Consider the following 14072-nt stretch of genomic DNA (forward strand, 5'->3'; position numbering starts at 1 on the left):
GAATTTGGTCTTCGCATCAAAATGATGCACACAACCATTTATTGTGAAGTACCACTACTACTAGCGACAACTATACATCTTCGTCGTCCTCACCTGGTAGCGCCGGAAGATTACTCGCCAAGTTAAGCGCAGACGACCAGCTTATGTGCGTTGTTGTAAGACCCGAGGAGCGTGATCTTCAAGCCCTTATTGTTGATGAACCTAAACATGAGGACGTCGCCGACCCACGGCTTGATCTTCCGGACGAAGCTCTTCCAACTTTGAAGAAGAGCCCCCCTCCCCCCGTGTATAACTTCATATCGACACCATACTCGCAGAAGGTGTTAATCCTCAGAGACAGGTTGCGGCATCTTCACCAAGATTGGCTTCATTTTGGGAGGGACCTGAAGAGCATACATGTCCCTCACTCTGACCTGGATATTGAATAGGGAGGCTCGCGCTCGACGGCGTGGTTCCCAATCTCGGGAGCATGGCCGACGTGCTCTGTCATGTCCATCTCATACACAACCTCAATCAATTGAGAACCTCTGGCCTGACGACGAGATCGTTCTGTCAGATGAAGTCCACGTAGCCCAACAGATGGGTGACTATGCTCGTGCACAGAGTGCCCCAGTCGTTCTTGGGTACCTTGGCATGCACAAACGATCATATTGTGCAATCAGAGGATGTCCTAGCAGTAAAGTAGTAGTAACATACTAGGTGGAAATGCGCGCTTCGTCGTGCCGCCTACAATACGTTTTGGTATGGTGTGGTACGCACGGTGGACTTGCAGGTTGTTTTGGCCAAGTCACTCTCAGGAATACATCACAAACAACAAAGCCACATTAAAGACCCAAATAAAATTGCATGAGAGAGCCGATCATAAAAGTTAGTAAGACAATATGCCTTCAGAGCATCTCTAGCACCCTTGTACTAACACCCTTAAAAATCAAGAGCAAAGGAGTAAGCACCTGCAGACCGAGCTACATCATGAGTTTACAGTAGGACCATGAGAGTAGGAAAATTACATTTTGTATTCTAACTGAATAAAAATAAATCAAGCAGGTTACAGGAATACTGATTTTTTGAAAGCTGAGCAATGTCTAGAATTCCACTAAGCTCAGAGGAAAATGACATGTGTTGACTAAAAGAAGCAAATACATCATTGTTTACATGCTCCTCTACCAAGACAATATTGTTGTTAAGCGCCTCATCCTTGACAAAGTCCTTCAAGAATGCTCTGAAGATAAACAAAATAGGAAGAAAAGTTCAGAACCACGTGATAAATTCTATATTGACTTGCAAAAATAGTAATATGGAATATCACAAGCTAAGTAGTCCTCTATTTTGACTTAAAAGCTACCAGACTGCTTATTACCAACCGTGTGCACTACCATTCCAGAATAATCAAAGGATCGAGATTTTGGTTTATCTTTTCTGACGCAAAGGAGGTAAAGGAAAACAGTGAAATACCTAAGAAATCTTGCACGGTATTGGCCACTGACGCGTATTTCTATGTGGCCATAGGAACCACAAGGTGAAACAGAGCTGATAAAAGAATTGGTTGGAAATTAAACCTAATAAATGAGAACATTTTCATGAACACAATTACTTCATATAAACTACACGAGATCAACTCAATTTATTGTTAAGTACAGATTTTTATGTTAGCTTCCATTTTGCAACACTTCAAAAAACAAGTTGCATTTGCATGTATATCTAGACAGCAGCACTATCTTCTATTTTTTTTAGATGCAGTATAGCTAAACAATAGAAGGTTGCAAGAATATAATGTATCTCACCCTCGCTGAATCACTGCCATCTCTGGTTGGACGTTGAAGTACCATCTGAGACATGTACTTATAAAGGCTAGCATTCCTGGAATAATCTGTTCTAGAGCACAGTTGCAGTTAACGGATGAAGCTCGGTGATCACATGGGTAGGTGAGCATGCGCTTTCTATTCAACACGTGTCTCACGCCGTTTGTTGTGCCGTTTGGCTGTGTACGTCTGCTTCTTCCGCGACCGCCCCGAGAAACAACCAGGTCACCCCCTTCCCATCAGTGCCTGCTCTGTATAGCGGGACCCACCTAGTACTGTAGATCGTCTTCAAGCTCTACATGACATTTACTAGTACTTTCATCCGGGGAAGATAAATCACCCGATGCTCAAATTTGCAAGCAGTTTGTCGATAGGCCGCAGTAGCTTCGAGGCAAAATCTATCTCTAGCAGAAAGCTTGGGAAATGGGAAACAACCACCATAGAGAAAGCCATGTCGAGCTCACCATGGCAGCTAAAAATAAGAAATGGAAGAAGACCCTAATCCATACAAGTTTGTTCTGGAAACGAAAGATCCATACAAGTATAAGATAAATTAATGCACGTTTGTACAGTTTCTTCACAAATCCAATCATAATTAATACAGGGTACAAAACAGATCTGGGAAAGAATCTTTGCAGAAAATAAGTAACTTTTTTGAAGGCAACCCACGGTAATCCAAGAAGAAAATCGTGTGAGGTAGAGGCGCAAGAAATGAAAAAAGCAACCGATTTATGAACTTGGAAAGGAACAAGGGGCAAAATGACCATCCAAGATTCGTTGTGGAGCTCGCCTGAGCAGGCTCAGTCCGCGCAACGCCTGAGCAGCCAGATTCGACTGCGCCGCTGCAGGACGCCGCGGCCTCGGCTTGCGTGCACGGGATGCGGGCCGGCGTTATCGCCATGGTGACTCTTGAGGGACGGGGAGAGAAAGGTTGGGCTCTGCGGTCTGGGAAGCCGCCCAAGCTCCATGACGAGACGAGGAGCTCTTCAGGAGCGGCCGAGTTAGGCGATGTGGATCAGGGAGCGGGGTAGGATTCCCGCCTCGAGCTCCAGCATGCAGCATCTCCAGCGCCACCTCGAGCTCCTCCGCAGCTGCTCCACGCCGCCCCTCCGTTGATACGACCATGGTGGAGTCTGCTACCTCGAGGTATTCCGCGCCGCCATCGGCTGCATCGCGCTCCCAATGCCACGCCCCCTACCTCGCTGGCCGAATCAGGTCAACGGAGTTGAGGGGCGGCCATGGCAGACACTATGAGCTCGGAAACGACGGGCTGCTAGTGGGGAAGATGGGGTTGGGGGCGCTTATTTATTCTTTTTGGGTTCTCTTTTTGCCTTGTACTGGCCGACAATAGCTGCCGTCGGGTCCACAAGTGAACAACAGCGAAAAAAGTGATTCAACGCCGTGTGTTGGCCGTGAGCATTGAATACAATCTGAAAGCAGATCCAACGACAGACACTGCGTGCGTACGTACACACGTGGTCACCAAATCCACTCTCCTTGCAGTTAATTTGTCAAGAAGAATATGTAACAAATGGTCACTCAGAGAAAAAACACTATCACAGATTCTTTTGTTGATTCCTTTGCGATGCAGTAACATTGGAAGACTCCAAGATGGATCCCCATATATAGTCACAGTTAAGCGTTGGTTTAAAGCATGGCAATACTTTTTCACGTATTTGTAGAAAACTGCACTAAGCTTCAGCAATTAAGTAATCGTTCATGCTCCTCTGGTTGGTTTCGTTCCAACCTCCGCTGTGTTCTCCATTTGTTGCCAAGGACAGCGTCCACCAACTCGCACAACAAAGTTCTCTACGTAATGCCCACAAGAAAAAAAAAATGAAATGGTATTATACGAAATAGTTATAGCGGTGTACCTATCTCCCATGTCCCACGTAGAGAAGCTATACATGTCAGGTGGCAATCCTATAAATGAACTATAAGAATATTATGATTTGGTTTTTCTTCTTAACTGCAGATTGGCAGTGCTAAAAAACAAATTAGCACTAAGCATGCGTGTACGAAAATGGAACTTAAATACACATGATTGTATTGTTTTAGGCACGTCGATCTTTTCCCAGACCACGCCCAGCCAACATATGTTGTACTCAACAATTGACTGAACAGCCAACAAAATAAAGCCTAAACCACCACCTTAATTAATTTACATCAAAACACCCATCGTCTGGGACGTGGTGTTTTTGCTCCCATGTGCATATGCTCCATTTTAAGATACATTTTACACATATTTTAAAATGTCAAAAAATGCAGAATAAATTGTCGCATGTATATTTCTACATCCTACGTGCTAATAAAGTTTTTTAGCCAAAAAATAAACCTTCTATTCAGTCCGTGTAAAAGGACAAATTTTAGCGCTAAAATAAGGCATCTCTCAAGACATATTTTAGATAAAGGGACCATATGCACCTAAGGTCAGAAATGCATTTCCGCATCCTCTACATATAACAAATTAATTAATACACAATAAGAGCTAAGACTGAAATCACAAAATGGAAGAATTAAACCATAATTGAGATAAATATGCATCAGAAACTGGAGCACATGAAGAGGAACACCAAATGGTGATTGACCACACCACCTGCATATTTAGTTCCTGGAAGCTGCTGCTAAAATGGAGCCAGTGATTAATACGTAGGAAGGACCCCGTCAGCTATTATTGTGCATAATCAGAAGGTAACCTGGCTTGCATCGTGAGAAAAAGAAACATCAAAGCCGGATCATGGAATGAGGCCAAGATCCAAACGGCATGGATGCACCAAAACGACAACATCAGTATGACAGTATTCGTACTGGAGTATGTTGGCGAAGAGCAACAACACCGGCAACCCATAGGACACCGTTGAAATAACCCAGACGCAGCACCAGCGGTCGGGGCCGACGCTGTGTGCCGGTGCAGCCGTGCAGTCCAGGAACCTCAAGAGAAAGGGAACACAGAGGCCTGACAAGTCTGCTGGCAGCGGCGTAGATCAGAATATCAGGTAGTGGCGTGGCTTTTGTAGATGGAGGCAATCCCCCGGAACCGTACAGCCTGTCCCAGAGAGACATCACACCTCCCTCGTAGTAAACTCTTACCTTCCAGCAGCACTTAGGCCAAGAAGAAGCTGCAGACCTAGGGAGATGGTGGAGCGACGGGCGGGCCGGCCTAGGAGACGCGGAGTAAGAAGCGGGCGAGCGGCGGCTGCTCCTTTGCCAGCCGGCCGGGATCCGGGAAGAGGCGCACGCCGACCTGCTCTTCTCCGCCGACAGGTACCTGTTTTGGGGGATATCATCAGGCCGGCGGCCAGTCTCATCTCATCAAACCACGGCTAAAGTTCAATTGAACTGCACATAGGATTTCTACTGCGATTGGTGTCGTAGAAGATGGGAAAGTTTGAGAGTTCTGACTCAGAACTTCTGAGGGTGTACCAGTTCCAGATGCCGAGCTTGAGGGGCGGTAGGAGCAGGGGGCGGAGGTGTCGATGCGGCACTGGGCGACGCAGTAGATGGTCTCCACGCGAGTCTGGCCCGTTGAGGGTTCCGCTGCCGATGCTCGTGGTCGCCGGAGAGCGGTGACTGAGTGGCCGATTGGACGGCGAGGCCGGAAACCTAGAGCGACCCTCGTGGTATCATTTTTATGATCCTCACTTAGTTCTGCGATAGATAGTTCAGGTGCTTTTTAAACTAAATTCTTGTTTTTGATAGATACTCCCTCCGTCCCGTTTTAATTAACTCAACTGTAATTTTGCAAAAAAACCCTGTTGTTTTTTACTCCCTACCCGCCCGCCCGCCCTTTTTTCGTCGGGATTCGTCGCTGGCTCCCCACCAAAGATCGCAGCGGCGACCATCTACACGATTTTGACGATTCTTTCTCCCTTCGCCAGCATCCAAACCGGTCGCCATCGCCGCCGCCCGCGCGCCCATGGCGGGGGCGGTCTCGTCCGGCGGGGCGACCAAAGAGATGCGGCGCCTCACCGATCTATCCCTCGTCTCCAAGGTCTGCTCGGAGCTAGAGGCCCACGGCGGGATCGGCGACCGCGACCTCGCCGATTTCATCGTCCACCTCGCCCGCCGCTCCCCCTCCGAGTTCCACGCCAAGGTCAGGGAGCACGAGTTCCAGGCGCCGGACTACCTCGCCCGCACCCTCCACACCGTCATCCACGCCGTCCCCGCCGCCCCTCCCCAAAACCCCACGGGCCCGGCGGCGACGCGGCGGACGCGGCGCTGCAGCGCCAGCTACAGCAGCTGTTCCACCTGCACGCCTCTTTCCCTCGATCGATCCCAGCTGGATCCATCGATCCATTGGCGAGTTGGTGGAATGGATCTCACGGACAGTAGATTTTAGGGAGTCTGTTTTAAAATTTGAAACTGTACAGGAAGGTAATGTAAAAATCAATTTTTGAAGCGTTTTTTCTCCCCCAAGTTAATTAAAACGGGACAGAGGGAGTAGCTGTTTGTAGGAGCTTTTGTGCACATCGTTGCTTGGCAAAAGTCTGCAGATTCTTTTTGCATCTAACTACTCTAAATAGTGATTAACTTGCACAACAACATATAACATTACACACATTATTGACTATTCACAAAATCCTTTATAGAATCTATAAACTTGTTGCATGTATGTGTTTATTTTTAGGGAGACTCGTGCACAGATAAACAACCAAGTCATGTGGATCTGTTCAGGAAGACACACCACAACAAGACCGATCACGCCTCCCCTAAAGTAGAACTTGTTCTTATGAGTAAGCATTCAATGAGTTAGCGCTGAAACTAAGTTTATACTTTACTTCATCTAACACCAATCTATCTTCTATCTTTATTGCTAAACAAGCCTGAGATTAAAAAAGAGATGTCTCAACCTACTGGATCGAATCTAAGCACCCAACCTTATCTACTGGAGACCGAGCCGAGGGGAAAAGGGGACCTGCAAGATCTTGTCAACTCCCATAATGCTAATATGTTCGAGCTTAGGGCATCTCCAGCGGGCCGACGCATTTCGGACGTCTGAAATGTCCGTTTGCGTCGGCCCGCGGACGCGATGTGGCCCAGGGCGACCGTTTGCGTCTGGGGTACCTCCAGCGGTGCCGACGCATTTTTTTAATCGGGCACAGCGTCAAGCTCGCTAATGGCGTTTTACGTACCGTCGAGCACTGCCGCCGGCGATTAACTATTCCGCGCGACGACGATCGTTCCCGCGCTTGCCCAATACATTGGCAAGTTTCGCCGGCGTTTCGCGCGCGCGGGAAAGGCCCTGCGCGCCAACGCCGTTTCCCGCCCCGCCGTGTGTATATATGGTGGACACCGGCGGGGGCGACGGGCACACCTCAAGCTAACCCTACCATCCATCCATGGCCGACCACATGAGTTGGGAGCACCTTGTTCGCATGTGCCGTCAGCTCCACCCGGACGAGGAGGAGGAGGAGGTCGCCGCCGCCGGTGTTGAGGCCAAGTAGCTGGACCTGGAGGCGGCGGCGGCGGAGGCGGAGGTCGCGGAGGCGGAGGCGGCAGAGCGCGCTGAAGGGCGCCTCGCGGCGACCAGGGCGGAGATCGCCAACGCCATGGCCGAGCTCGCCGACGCCAGGGCCGAGCTCGCGGAGGCGCGGGCGGCCATCGCGGCCCCTCCGGCCGACGCCGTCATCCACGACATCGCGGACGACGACCCCCCCCCCCCCGTGCCCATGCGCTTCGAGTGCACCGGCGACCGGCGGGTTCTGCTCGCGTCCTTCGAGTCCCTGTGTAATATCCCAGGTTTAGAGACGATCGAGGGGTAGAATTTAGAAAGGGATGTGCATTGCATCGTAAAAATCTGGGGAAATTTCGCGCTTTTAAAGAAAACTGCATCGAAGGGGTACAAGTTTCTCTCTCGACACCTTACAGGGTTAGGGTTTCGAGAGTGCGATAAACTTGGACCTCAATCATCTCAATTAGGGTTTTCGAGAAGAGAGGGGAACATATGTCATTTCAATTTAAGTTGCATGATTGAATTCAAACAAGTTGTGTTTGAATTCATCAATTGAATATATCATAATTCAATTGGGATAATTCATTAAACAAATAAAGAATCAAATATATAAAAAATAATATCACACATATTTAAAGCTCATTAGAGAAACCTTGAGCTTTATTGATTACCACACAATTTACATTGTCATTTACAATATTCCAATTGGATTATGAATATTACAATACATTACAGAGATTGAATAATGGAAAATGGAAAAGGAAAATTACAAGTTAATGTAATGGCTAAACTAGACAAATAAATCTTCATAAATAGCCTGATCAACACTTGATCCAGCTCAGCTTGATCATCAAATGTATCCCTGCAACCAAAGACAGAAAACAATAAGCAAAATTAGGCCAAGTGGTAAAACCACTTGGCAGGTTAGCAAATAAAGGAAATGGAGAGGATATGATCAGGGATCATCCGAGCTGATCCAACAGCAGCAGCACAAGTCCCAACCAGAGCACACAGGTAGCTCACCAGGTTGTGTGCATGCACAACAGCACACACACAGGCCAGGGGAGGGTCACCAAAGTGACCAGCTTGCTGTCGACCAAGGAAGCAAGGTACAAGGCAGTATATAAACTTTTAACAGCCAAACCCTAGGAATCCATCGACATGATCTCCAAGGGTAAGCACAGCCAGAACCTTACAACAGGAAGAACAGGAAGAACACCAAAGTTCTTCTTTCCAACCAAAAATCATCAAACCATCCAGAACAGTTCCAACAGGAACTGTGCTATTGAGCAAGCAACCGGGAGCAGCATCCCAAGCCAGCAGGAGGAGCAGGGCAAGCCTCACAAGCCAACCATTAGAAGAAAAACCTCTACACCAACACACTTTCTAGTAGCTGGAGTGAGGTATACCCATGAATCATGAGCAAGCAATGTTTTGCTCATACTAATTCAGCATATGCATAAATCACACAAGCCAAAAGGGTTGAGACACCCTGTTTGTATCATCATTTGGCCACCAGTCATAAGATGCAAGCAAAATAAGGGTAAAACCATTAGGAATTTATCCAAGGGAACACTGATTAAGCCAACAGAATTATAAGTGACATAACCAGGGAAATCCAGCATGGAACTAATCCCTATCTAGCCACCCAGATTCACCTAGCACCACACAGCTAGCAAAGCCATCAGAATATTGGACAATTATCTTTCCAGTATGATTTCAACATCAAATAACCTAGCAGCCTATGGAAGACTACCAGGATATTGCATAGAAGCATCCACCAAAGGCAGGAGCAACCATTTCTAGCAGATAAAGTCTGCTAGGGTCACAACAGCTACCTAGCCACACAGAAAAGTCACTAAAGCATCACATCATCACCCAGGGTTCAGTATGAGCTAGGGTACCCAACCAGTGGTTGGCATCCCTCTAGCTACTTCAAATCCATCCATGAGATCACGACTGCTAAGCAGTTCACATCATTTATCTATTCAATACATCAGAGCTACACAGATAAATGAAACAGATAAGCTTGAGCAAGCAACAACATGCACCAGCCCAAGCTTGAGCACCACATAGACTTAAGGAAAAGCATCAGTGAGCCACAAGTCATAGGACAACAGTCAACCACCAAGCAACTGGTGATCACATGATCACCATAAGTTGACAGTGCATGCAAGAGCATGCTAGAGCCAAGCCTAGCAATAACAGCAGCATAAGAATTGAACTCATGCATATACAAGAACCAACAGGAGGTCCTGGTGATCAAATGATCATCCAGAGCCACAATTAATCAACCTATATATCACAGATAAGTAAATAGATGCATTAGAATTGTATCCAGAAGAACATCATCAAGAGAGGGAGCTGTCTAGCCAACAATCATGCTCAGTTGAGCATTTCCATGAGTTAAAATCCAATGAACATCACACAGAGGCACTGGCACTTGCAAAAATGCAAGGATTCATCACAGAAATCAAGCCAGGGACATTTAAATAGTTACACAGCAAGGGCACAACACCAGTAGCAAGCTCAGGAACAACCTAGCATGGCAGGAGCATCATAGAATGCTCATGAGCAAGTGCTCATGAGCTACAACAGCAATAATGGCAAACACACAAGCATGAGCCAGAGAGAGGAGAGCACCAGTACAAGCAACATCATAGGCTAGGGCATGGTGGTAGCAGCAGCAGTATGATGACGCGTAAAGCACACGCCCGTTGGGAACCCCAAGTGGAAGGTGTGATGCGTACAGCAGCAAGTTTCCCTCAGTAAGAAACCAAGGTTTATCGAACCAGTAGGAGTCAAGAAGCACGTTGAAGGTTGATGGCAGCGAGATGTAGTGCGGCGCAACACCGGGGATTCCGGTGCCAATGTGGAACCCGCACAACACAACCAAAGTACTTTGCCCCAACGAAACGAGTGAGGTTGTCAATCTCACCGGCTTGTCGTAACAAAGGATTAGATGTATAGTGTGGATGATGATTGTTTGCGAGAAAACGAGTAGAACAAGTATTGCAGTAGATTGTATTCGATGTAAAAGAATGGACCGGGGTCCACAGTTCACTAGAGGTGTCTCTCCCATAAGATAAATAGCATGTTGGGTGAACAAATTACAGTTGGGCAATTGACAAATAGAGAGGGCATGACCATGCATATACATGATATGATGAGTATAGTGAGATTTAATTGGGCATTACGACAAAGTACATAGACCGCTATCCGAGCATGCATCTATGCCTAAAAAGTCCACCTTCGAGGTTATCATCCGAACCCCTTCCGGTATTAAGTTGCAAAACAACGAGAAAATTGCATTAAGTATGGTGCGTAATGTAATCAATAACTACATCCTCGGACATAGCATCAATGTTTTATCCCTAGTGGCAACAAGCACATCCACAACCTTAGAACTTTACGTCACTCGTCCCGCATTTAATGGAGGCATGAACCCACTATCGAGCATAAATACTCCCTCTTGGAGTTACTAGCAAAAACTTGGCCAGAGCCTCTACTAATAACTGAGAGCATGTAAGATCATAAACAACACATAGGTAATAGATTGATAATCAACATAACATAGTATTCTCTATTCATCGGATCACGACAAACACAACATATAGAATTACAGATAGATGATCTTGATCATGTTAGGCAGCTCACAAGATCCGACAATGAAGCACATGAGGAGAAGACCACCATCTAGCTACTGCTATGGACCCATAGTCCAGGGGTGAACTACTCACTCATCACTCCGGAGGCGACCATGGCGGTGAAGAGTCCTCCGGGAGATGAATCCCCTCTCCGGCGGGGTGCCGGAGGTGATCTCCGGAATCCCCCGAGATGGGATTGGCGGCGGCGGCGTCTCGGTAGGGTTTTCCGTATAGTGGCTCTCGGTATCGGGGGTTTCGCGACGAAGGCTTTAAGTAGGCGGAAGGGCAACGCGGGGGGCCACACGAGGGCCCCACACGCCGGGGCCGCGCGGCCTAGGGCCGGGCCGCGCCGCCCTGTCGTGGCGGCGCCTCGTGGCCCCACTTCCTTTCCCCTCGGTCTTCCGGAAGCTTCGTGCAAAAATAGGACCCCGGGCGTTGATTTCGTCCAATTCCGAGAATATTTCTTTACTAGGATTTCGAAACCAAAAACAGCGAAAACAACGACAGCGGCTCTTCGGCATCTCGTTAATAGGTTAGTGCCGGAAAATGCATAAATACGACATATAATGTGTATAAAACATGTAGATATCATCAATAATGTGGCATGGAACATAAGAAATTATCGATACGTCGGAGACGTATCGGCATCCCCAAGCTTAGTTCTGCTCGTCCCGAGCGAGTAAACGATAACACGGATAATTTACGGAGTGACATGCCATCATAACCTTGATCATACTATTGTAAACATATGTAATGAATGCAGCGATCAAAACAATGGTAATGACATGAGTAAACAACTGAATCATAAAGCAAAAACTTTTCATGAATAGCACTTAAAGACAAGCATCAATAAGTCTTGCATAAGAGTTAACTCGTAAAGCAATAAATCAAAGTAAAGGTATTGAAGCAACACAAAGGAAGATTAAGTTTCAGCGGTTGCTTTCAACTTGTAACATGTATATCTCATGGATAATTGTCAACATAGAGTAATATAACAAGTGCAATATGCAAGTATGTAGGAATCAATGCACAGTTCACACAAGTGTTTGCTTCTTGAGGTGGAGAGGAATAGGTGAACTGACTCAACATAAAAGTAAAAGAAAGGTCCTTCAAAGAGGAAAGCATCGATTGCTATATTTGTGCTAGAGCTTTTATTTTGAAAACATGAAACATATTTGTCAACGGTAGTAGTAAAGCATATGTATTATGTAAATTATATCTTACAAGTTGCAAGCCTCATGCATAGTATACTAATAGTGCCCGCACCTTGTCCTAATTAGCTTGGACTACCGGATCATCGCAATACACATGTTTTAACCAAGTGTCACAATGGGGTACCTCCATGCCGCATGTACAAAGGTCTAAGGAGAAAGCTCGCATTTTGGATTTCTCGCTTTTGATTATTCTCAACTTAGACATCCATACCGGGACAACATGGACAACGAGATAATGGACTCCTCTTTAATGCATAAGCATGTGGCAACAATTAGTATTCTCATATGAGATTGAGGATATATGTCCAAAACTGAAACTTCCACCATGATTCATGGCTTTAGTTAGCGGCCCAATGTTCTTCTCTAACAATATGCATGCTCCAACCATTAAGGTGGTAGATCTCCCTTACTTCAGACAAGACGGACATGCATAGCAACTCACATGATATTCAACAAAGAATAGTTGATGGCGTCCCCAGAAGCATGGTTATCGCACAACAAGCAACTTAATAAGAGATAAAGTGCATAAGTACATATTCAATACCACGATAGTTTTTAAGCTATTTGTCCCATGAGCTATATATTGCAAAGGTGAATGATGGAAATTTTAAAGGTAGCACTCAAGCAATTTACTTTGGAATGGCGGAGAAATACCATGTAGTAGGTAGGTATGGTGGACACAAATGGCATAGTGGTTGGCTCAAGGATTTTGGATGCATGAGAAGTATTCCCTCTCAATACAAGGTTTAGGCTAGCAAGGTTATTTGAAACAAACACAAGGATGAACCGGTGCAGACAAAACTCACATAAAAGACATATTGTAAACATTATAAGACTCTACACCGTCTTCCTTGTTGTTCAAAACTCAATACTAGAAATTATCTAGACTTTAGAGAGACCAAATATGCAAACCAAATTTAGCAAGCTCTAGGTGTTTCCTCATTAATGGGTGCAAAGTATATGATGCAAGAGCTTACACATGAGCACAAAAATTGCCAAGTATCAAATTATTCAAGACATTTTAGAGTTACTACATGTAGCATTTCCCGATTCCAACCATATAACAATTTAACGAAGAAGATTCAACCTTCGCCATGAATACTATGAGTAAAGCCTAAGGACATATTTGTCCATATGCAACAACGGAGCGTGTCTCTCTCCCACACAATGAATGCTAGGATCCATTTTATTCAAACAAAAACAAAAAACAAAAACAAACCGACGCTCCAAGCAAAGTACATAAGATGTGACGGAATAAAAATATAGTTTCGGGGAGGAACCCGATAATGTTGTCGATGAAGAAGGGGATGCCTTGGGCATCCCCAAGCTTAGACGCTTGAGTCTTCTTAGAATATGCAGGGGTGAACCACCGGGGCATCCCCAAGCTTAGAGCTTTCACTCTCCTTGATCATATTGCATCATTCTCCTCTCTTGATCCTTGAAAACTTCCTCCACACCAAACTCGAAACAACTCATTAGAGGGTTAGTGTACAATAAAAATTAACATGTTCGGAGGTGACACAATCATTATTAACACTTTTGGACATTGCATAAAGCTACTTGGACATTAATGGATCAAAGAAATTCATCCAACATAGCAAAAGGGGCAATGCGAAATAAAAGGCGAGAATCTGTCAAAACGAACAGTCCGTAAAGATGGATTTTATTGAGGCACCATACTTGCTCAAATGAAAATTCCCAAATTGAATGAAAGTTGCGTACATATCCGAGGATCACGCACGTAAATTGGCTTAATTTTCTGAGCTACCTACGGGGAGGCAGGTCGGAATTCGTGACGTAAAAGAAATGCATTACTCGCGCGAGCAATCCAAATCTAGTATTCACTTTACTATCAAAGACTTTACTTGGCACAACAAAACACAAAACTAAGATAAGGAGAGGTTTCTACAGTAGTAAACAACTTCCAAGACTCAAATATAAAACAAAAATACTGTAGTAA

At 45.7% G+C, this 14072-nt stretch overlaps 1 protein-coding gene and 1 long non-coding RNA gene across 2 annotated transcripts; both read right to left on the reverse strand.

Moving 5' to 3' along the window:
• Window positions 1-842: 842 nt before the first annotated feature.
• LOC124708165 lies at window positions 843-1893 on the reverse strand. The gene is made up of 2 exons (XR_007005052.1): window positions 1782-1893; window positions 843-1219 (listed from the first exon to the last, which is right to left on the reverse strand). It is a non-coding gene; the product is annotated as an uncharacterized LOC124708165 (long non-coding RNA).
• A 1413-nt stretch (window positions 1894-3306) lies between these two features.
• On the reverse strand, window positions 3307-5717 carry LOC124646914. Its single transcript, XM_047186955.1, has 3 exons — window positions 5620-5717; window positions 5223-5402; window positions 3307-5067 (listed from the first exon to the last, which is right to left on the reverse strand). Exons 1-3 carry the CDS (start codon window positions 5715-5717, stop codon window positions 4587-4589), a joined length of 759 nt encoding a protein of 252 aa, XP_047042911.1. The 3' UTR covers window positions 3307-4586.
• Window positions 5718-14072: the final 8355 nt, after the last annotated feature.

The sequence above is a fragment of the Lolium rigidum genome, chromosome 4 (genome assembly GCF_022539505.1).
Source record: "Lolium rigidum isolate FL_2022 chromosome 4, APGP_CSIRO_Lrig_0.1, whole genome shotgun sequence".
Lineage (NCBI taxonomy): Eukaryota > Viridiplantae > Streptophyta > Magnoliopsida > Poales > Poaceae > Lolium > Lolium rigidum.